This window comes from Ursus arctos, chromosome X (genome assembly GCF_023065955.2).
Source record: "Ursus arctos isolate Adak ecotype North America chromosome X, UrsArc2.0, whole genome shotgun sequence".
Classification (NCBI taxonomy): Eukaryota; Metazoa; Chordata; class Mammalia; order Carnivora; family Ursidae; genus Ursus; species Ursus arctos.
The window spans coordinates 58,266,352-58,274,518 of NC_079873.1; the positions used below are offsets into that span (position 1 = coordinate 58,266,352).

At 49.1% G+C, this 8,167-nt stretch overlaps 1 protein-coding gene across 1 annotated transcript; it reads left to right on the forward strand.

The window, feature by feature from the left end:
- The first annotated feature begins 345 nt into the window (after positions 1 to 345).
- On the forward strand, positions 346 to 4,545 carry LOC113249247 (doublesex- and mab-3-related transcription factor C1-like). The gene is made up of 5 exons (XM_044380893.2): positions 346 to 560; positions 643 to 800; positions 1,390 to 1,526; positions 2,928 to 3,072; positions 4,066 to 4,545. Exons 1-5 carry the CDS (start codon positions 346 to 348, stop codon positions 4,176 to 4,178), a joined length of 768 nt encoding a protein of 255 aa, XP_044236828.1. The 3' UTR covers positions 4,179 to 4,545.
- The last annotated feature ends 3,622 nt before the right edge of the window (positions 4,546 to 8,167 follow it).

An 8,167-nucleotide genomic window follows, 5' to 3' on the forward strand; every position in this document is an offset into this window, starting at 1 on the left:
ATACACGAGAAGGGGAGAGCAGTAATTGTTGAAGGGGGCACAGGAGTGCATGTGTATGCCTGAAGATGGGGTCTGTGTAGAGCGAAGGTAAGCAGGGAGAATAATGGTTGGATTGAAAGGTTACAGGAATCACGCCAAGAGTTTCTTGGAATGAGGCTATGTGTGAGTGGGACTTCCTGGGAAGGAGGCTAGTGAGTGAGAAGGGTGGATGCGATCTGATTTCAGCGGTGAGCTGGGTGAAGAAGAATCCAGGCACCTCAGGTGGGGTTTTCAAAGGGCGGAGGAAGTACGTTGAGGGTAGGGGATCATGTGGCCATCCTGACCTCCACTCCTGGCCCTAGAACCATGGATCCCAATGAAATGCCTGCTGTGCCCTGCTGCCCCTCCGACTCCCCCACTGGGCTTGAGACCGGAGCCCCGTGGGGGATTGAACTTGGCCCCAAAAGAGCTGTAAGTCGCTGTGCCCGCTGCTACAACCACGGCTTCGCCGACCAAATCAAGGACCAGGAGCACTCCTGCCTCTTCCAGGCCTGCGAGTGTCACAAGTGTGCCTTCTTCTCGTGAGTATGGTGTCTGGAAAAGGGGGGGGGGTTCGCATCCCCTAAATGTGACTGACTGTAGACCTGCAATCCCCCACTTTAGGGAACACCACAGTGTCTTGCCTGCTGAGAGTGCCTTGAAGAGGAAGCAGGGGGCACCCCTAAAGAAGCGCCTGGCTCAAGGACTGAAAAAGAGTGAGGCCTCCCCTCCCAAAGCTCACAGCCCTGTGAAGAAGTTGACCGTTCAAGCAGGAGCCCTCAGTAAGTGTTTCTGGCCAGGGAGGGCGTCTGGGTTTGGAGGTAGGGAGCACTGAGCAGCTCTATCACCAGTCCTACTACCCAATTTTGATGTGGCCTTGGCAAATTACTCCTCGGGCCTTTAGCTGCCCCACCTATAAAACTTCATCAATATTATCTACCAAGCGTTGGTGAGAAGGAGAGATCTGGGGGGTCAAAATGGTCCATGGTGAGATGAGACCTCAGACTGGGGGTGAGGAAGCGTGGGGTGGGGTCAGGGAGAAAGGCTCACCTAGAGTGTCCCCAGCTTTCCACACCCGGGAAGGAGAACATCATGTCCCAGCTTGAGGCCCACCCACCCCTGTGCAACCCCCAGGGAGGTAAGGAGAGTCTGGGGCCTGTGGGGGGGAGGTTCCCATCTCACCCACTGCCCAGACTCTTCTCTGTGTCCTGAAGACATGGGTTCCCTCCGTAACCCTACTGCAGCTTGCCATAGTGACCTTGGGCTCTGAGGTTCTGGGCTCCTATCCTCATCCCAGAACAAACCCATACACATCTCCTCCCCATGGCCGGCCTGGTGCCTGACTCCACCCTGTGCTCTCTGCTCCCACAGGCAAGCGCTCAAGGAGCTCTGCTGACTGGACAGGCCCCAAAATCTTTGTCTCTGTCCTGGACTCCAGCAGCCTTGAAGATGCGACTAACAATTTCTCTTTCCAGGAAGACCCGCAGGACTCCTGCCCTGCCCAGCACGTGAGTCAAGTGGGAAGGCACATGGAGCTAGTTGTATACTGTGTTATTGGGTGCCCAACCATTGTGCTTGATGCCGTGGGAGAGTGGAGGAGGTGGCCGATGAGGAGGAGAAGGAGGGGGAGGAGAGGAGCAGGGCAAGAAGTGGCAGGGGGAGGAGGAAGGGGGGCAGGAGGAGGAGGAGTAGAGAAGGCAGCATCTCAGACTAGGGGGCAAGGGCAGGACTCTCCCAGCCTTGCCATTGCCTATTTGTGAGACTTTGGACACGTGACACTACATTTCCAAGCCTCCACTGCCAGTGTACTAGCCGTGTACTGATAGGGACAATATCCCACACCTATAGCACTGACAAGAGGACTAGGCCAAGGCGTGCCGCATACCAGGACTTCAGCTAATGGAGGCTGTCATTCCACAAGAAACAAATTGATGGGGTAGAAGGTCCCGTTGAAAGGGGGGGGGGCACGATGGTGAGGGCCACAGGGCCCAAGGGGAGAGTCCAGAGGTCATTACAGAAAGCTTCCAGGCCATTAGATGAGCAAGCTGGTCTTTCAAGTTCCATGGGGACTGGGGAATACGGAGGTGAGAACCAGTCCCTGGACAGGGACAGTGATCCCATTTCTCCAGGTGCTTTACGGATTAGAACGCAGACACCTGTGATGTCCCATAACCGTCCCTGTTGCCCTGGGAGTTTTGGAAATGCTGGCAGGAACTAGTGTCTCAGCAGAGATATTGAAGAAGGACATAGAAAGGAAAACAGATAGGCTGGTGATGGGTATTAAGGAGGGCACGTATTGCATGGTGCGCTGGGTGTTATACGCAAGTAATGAATTATGGAACTTTACATCAAAAACTAGGGATGGTGACTAATATAATATAATATACTGATATAATATAATATACTAATATAATATAATATATATAATATAATGTAATGAAAAATATTATTATTTAAAAAAACAAAAAGAAAATAAAGGAAAGGAAAACAGACCAAACAGGGGGAAGGACTTGTGCAAGCCACAATGGCTAATGGCCAGGAGGCATTCAGACTCCCACATCCACATATTGCAAGGTCCTGGCCCTGTTTCTCGACGGGTAGTACGGGTCTGCCAGAGGGTTTAATCCCCGGGCCTCTCTTTTCCTTGTTTCTAGATGCTCAGCTCTCCAGCTCTGTGCCATCCTTGGTCCTGTCCTACTGCAGCCACAGATCCTGGGAAAATAGCGGGGTCCAGAACCCTGGCAGGGGCCAAGCTTAGTGAATGGGAAGAGCCCAAGGCCCCACCCAGCCACCCCGGGGCTGGCTGGGTGGGGCCTTCAGCGGAACCAGGGACTGAAGGGCCACCGACCCCGTGAGGTGGGGAGGCATGGGTTTTCAGGTCCCATTTCCTCACACCCTTTCCGCTGCAGGCTCCTGAAGCTTCTGACCAGGACTCGGTTTCTGCCTCAGAGTGGCAGCGGAAGCTGGAAGCGGCCGAGGCTCTGCTGATTCTGAGAGAATCTCCCCAGGCACCTTCGGGCTCCATCTCCCTGCTCCAGCCCTGCGTGGCGGCAGGTAGCCTGGTCCTTGAAAGGACAACACGGGGCGGTGGGGATGGCTGGGAAATGGGAGGGCGTTGGGGGAAGCAGGGCCTAACGGGGAGGCCGGGTTGGTGGGTTGAACCTCCTTGGGCCCGGGCACCCAAGCTCCTCGGTCTGATGCCAGAGATGGCAGTCGATGGTTGCTCAGTGAATCATCAGTGTATCGAGCTCAGTGCTCAACAGCAAATGCCCAGGGCCCTGGCATCAAGAAACAAGGAAACTGAGGCCCTGCTAGTGGCAGGGACTTGCCCTGGGGCATGCAGCCTGTCAAGTGGAACACCCGGGTCTCCTCACTCCTATCCCAGAGCTTTCCACCCACGCCCCTGCAGTCTGCTGTGGTGGGCAGGATATACATAGGATATATATAGGTGACAAGAGCCTAGGCTGGAGGGAGATCTGGTCTTTGATGCCAGTCTCCATGTGGAGCCTGGATGCCTTCGTACTTCCCTGGTGTTTTGTGGCTGCATTTCAACGATGAGCCTGGAGAGGAAGGACCAGAGGAAGTCTGAGGAGAGACAGATGCCTGGGAAGGCTGAGAGGGAAGGCTGGGCATTCCCAGACCACAACGTTGGGTGGGGTATGGTGTGTGAGTGAGGCAGCGACCTGGGTGAAGGCAGAACTGCTGGAACAGAAGGGGATGAGGCTGGAGAGGCTGCCAATCACAGAGGTCCCGAGTGCCGGGCTTAGGGGCTAGACCAGAAACTGTGGGGGGTGAGGAGCCAGGCAACGTGTGAGCTAGGGAGGAGTATATTCGAAGGTCCTGGGCTCGACAAAAAGAAATGTGGTGGTTTTGATGGAGGGATTGGAGGAGGCAAGACCCGAGATGAGCAAATCAGTGAGGAAGAGTTCTGTGCTGTAGTCTGTAGTCCAGGTGACAAAGCCTAGGTCGGGTGGAACAAGAGAGAGGGGAGAGCCTGGAGGGGAAAAGGATGTGACCTGGCTCTGATGCCTTCTTTTCTATCTGCAGCTCCTGCTGGAGATAGAGGACCCCAGCCTTCTAGCCCCTCTCTGCGACCCAGGCCAGCCAGCTCCATTTCTCTGCCTATTGGACATCTGGGGTGCATCTCCCTCTTGAGCTAGAAGCCCAGAAGACGAGGCCTCACTAGAGTGCTGCCGATTTATGAGTTTGCAAAATGTTTAATACCCAATACGCATAACACTTTTTTTTTAACCTTCAGGTTCTTTTACAAGCTTTTCAGACCCTTTTCATTATATGGGGCAATTCCTTGGCTGAGGGTGGATATTCTTGTACCTCCATCCCTTACTGCCTTGGATTTGGGGGCCTTTTTATGTCTCTTATAGAAACAGGGTTGTGTAATCTAAGCTGACCAGTCTCTAAATAGGGTTCTGTGGGAGGTCATAGGTTCATATGCCAGAGTTTTCATTTGACTTGTGATTGCAAACGTAGCCGTGCACTCATGTATGTATCCATGCTTGTCAAAATATAAAGGTGTTTTCATTTCATGTCTAGATTTATGTGTGTGAACAAAGAATGAACCCTTGCTGTTGTAAGGCAGTGAGATAGAGGAGTTGTTTGTTACCACAGCATAACGTAGACCATCCTGACTCTAACAGACCTGTTCAATTTACCTTCCAAAGTGAAAATCACCTAACCCAACAAGTGGGATTTCTTAACATGACTAGACAAGAAAATGGTAGAGATAAAAAGGGGTAAGGGTTTTACTCGTTGAGCAAGTAAGTGCCTACTCTCTGCCTGGCATAGACTGTTCCCAGCTGTCCACAGGGCCCCAAATTGAGTTGTCTGCAGGGTCAAGCAGGTCTTATATATGAGTGGAGCAGTCCAGACAGGCTCTGGCCACTTCGCAGTGCATGCATGCTCTTACCTAAGGGGCCAGCTGCCCCCTGGCTCCAGCCGTTTGCTGCCATGCAGGGATGTGGACTCTGCACTGCCACATCTCCTGAGTTTTCAAGAGAAAATGGAATTCTAGATTATCTATGCAGATTTTTACCTCCATTTCAAAGTGTTGGCTCTGGTTTCCCCTGTGAGACCTGTACGTGGGCCAAAGAAAACATCCATTGAGGCCACCCATGGCCAAGTGAATGCCAGTTGGATTCTAGTCCAAAGTGTATTGTACACTGGGGGACACCGAAGCCAATCAGGGCCAGAAGAATCAGAGGGGAGGTGAATTAGACCCAGAGCCTACTTTTGAAGGACCCATGAAATATGAGGAAGAATCATTATCATGCATTTATTTTGTGCCTCCTGTATGCTAAACACATATAGCCTCACAGCAGCTCTCTGAGCTAAGCATTATTACCACCCTCTTGCACAAGTGTTTTAGGGGAAATTTTTAGCCGAAGATGGATGGGGGAAGACCCCCTTCTCTGCCGGGCCCTAAGTTAGCTAATATTTACCTTCTACATCTATCTCTATATCTGTATCATCTGTATCTATATCTGAACCGTTGAGTGAAATGTCCAATATTGAAGCGGCAGATATCCAGTCAGAAGAGTCTTTCAAAAATAGTCTTTCTGTTTTGTACTCGAGGTAACAATATATAGTCGTGGATCGGATCTTACCTGCACTTGTTTCTCAGTCCTCTGCTGATGTTCCAAACAAAGGAAGACCTGGACACCCCGCCGCGAAGACAGAAAACTCAATTGGATGTGCCCTGTTGCTGACTATTTCCCATGGTGTTTTCTCCCTCTTTCCTTGCTTCCCTCATTTTACCCAAGATGATGGATGGTGATGACATCTGATGACAACCAATGCTTTCTTGTTTCAGGCCTTGAGAAGCCAGGCTTCTTATCATCCTTATCTAATGCCAGATAACCATGCAGAATCACTCGGCACTTAGGGCAAGACTGATGTCCATCTCATGCTTTCCTCCCTTCCCACATTTGCTACTTAAATCAGTGATCCCGAAACCCTTCCCGTCCCAGATATTAGATGAACAAGCCTGCATATTCACAGAGGAAAGAAGCAGTGTTACCTGGAAAAGGACTGAAACCCTGCTGGGCAACTGTGCCCTAGCTGTGCCACGGTCCCACAGCTGAGTTGGGGGGAAAAAAGAAAGAAAGAAAGAAAGAAAGAAAGAAAGAAAGAAAGAAAGAAAGAAAGAAAGAAAGAAAGAAAGAAAGAAAGAAAGAAAGAAAGAAGGTGTATTTGGAGTTAAAGGATGTGGCATGAGAAGAGGGAGGAGAAAAGAAATGAAGTGATGGAGACTGGGAGAAGGAGTGAGCCCCTTTGCCCTGGACCCTTTCATTTCCCTGAGTCCCACCTGCCCTTCCATGCAGAACATTTTAGACCTGATGTTGATGCATCAGCCCCCTCCCACCAATGCACGCACGCAAGCACACGCATGTACGTACGCTGCTCTATACCTTTTTAAAAAGCCTCTTCAGGGTGGCATATTATGGGCGTCTTAGGACTTTGTCATAAATGTTAAATAGCCAACCTTTTTTGTCATGTACTACTCCAGTGCACAGATTCAAAACAGCACTTTGTAGAATAGTGTAAGTTAGGCCTTGACTCTCATGTGTTTTACAACAGCATTGGTTCGATCTGAGGATATCCACCACATGAGAGCATCTGCAGAGTGGATCAATTTCAACCAGTGGTATGCGTGTAAGTGTTTAACAACAGGCTTTCTGGGGGAGGAGGTGGTTTTGGGGAAATGCCCTGTGTTGTAGCATTTGCCAATTTCAAGCTGCTGACCTTGTGTCAGTTAATGGAGAGTCGGGAAGAGGTGCGTCCCAACCATGCAGGTACAATCAATGTACATAACCTCTAGAACACAGATAATGGCAAAATGTAGGGAAAATAATTGGAGATTGATGCATTTTGAGTGTGTATTTTGTTTGTTTTCAGTATAATGCATGTAATGTAGTTGCTACTTTATATAACCTGGTCTTTAAAACAGCTATGCTCAACAGCTGGCTCGCACAATTCCTGGAAAATTAAGTTGGCCCTCATGTTCCAGTAAGAGTCCCCTCCAACATTCCACTGCTTTCAACCTTTGCCCAGAAAGGCACCTCTCCATAGTAGGTCACACGAACACTGCAGGGCCATAAAGGCCTGATACCTCTGGTTTCTGGCCGAGAACAGCTTAACGTGTAGGGAAAGTATTAATTATGAATGAAAAATGGAGTGATCTGGAACAAATATTGAGCGGAATAAATTGTCAAAAGTGTTTGTGGGTGAACGTGTGTTCTCGGAGACAGCCAACATGGGTAGACGTGGGGAGTGGGGACACCAGGATAAGCAAAGCTCATGCAGGGGTGTATTCAACAGATTCCTTAAAGGCTAAAGGAATGGGGCAACTGGTATTACCTGGCCATCAGATCTGTATCTCTCATCAGAGAGATGGATATTCAATATATTCCCTCCTCCCTAGATAATCTATGTAAACTCTTCCACTTTGCCTTTTTTCACTTAAAAACATGACCTTCATTGTTATGTATAGGCACTATGTTATACAGCAGGTCTCTAGAACATACTCATCTTGAATAACTGTGATTTTATACCCATTAAACAACAACTCTCCATATTCCCCTCCCCCCCCATCCCCTGGCAACCACCATTCTGTTTCCATGAGTTTGACTATAGTCAATGCTTTGTATAAGAGGTATTGTCCACTCAAAAACATGTTAAGAGGGTAAATCTCATGTTACATTTTCTTATCACAGGAAAGCATAAACCAAACCAACCAACCAAACAAACAAAATAATGAAGGCACACAGAAAAACTTCTGGAGGTGATGGATATACTTATTACCTTGATCACGGAGATGGTCACACGGATGTGTGCACATGCCCAAACTCAGGAAACTGTATACATTACTATGTACAGGTTTTTTTTGTGTACAAATTATACCTCAGTAAAGCTGAAAAAACAATATCCTTGAGACCGCTCCATAGTGCTCTGTAGGGGCATCTCCCACTCCTTTCAACAGCTATAGAGTGTGTCATTGTGTGAAGGTACCATAATGTAGTCAGCTAATCCTCTATTGATGCACACTTTGGTTGTTTCTATTCTGGCTATTACAAATAAACAGCCACAATGAATAGAATTGTGACATAATCTTTAGCAATATTTATCAATATAT

Excerpts from the sequence above, each read along its gene's own strand:
- LOC113249247 (XM_044380893.2), top strand. The coding sequence starts at position 346 with ATGGATCCCAATGAAATGCCTGCTGTGCCCTGCTGCCCCTCCGACTCC. Across the intron at positions 561-642 it reads CACAAGTGTGCCTTCTTCTC|GGAACACCACAGTGTCTTGC; the intron begins GTGAGTATGGTG and ends CCCCCACTTTAG. Across the intron at positions 801-1,389 it reads CGTTCAAGCAGGAGCCCTCA|GCAAGCGCTCAAGGAGCTCT; the intron begins GTAAGTGTTTCT and ends CTGCTCCCACAG.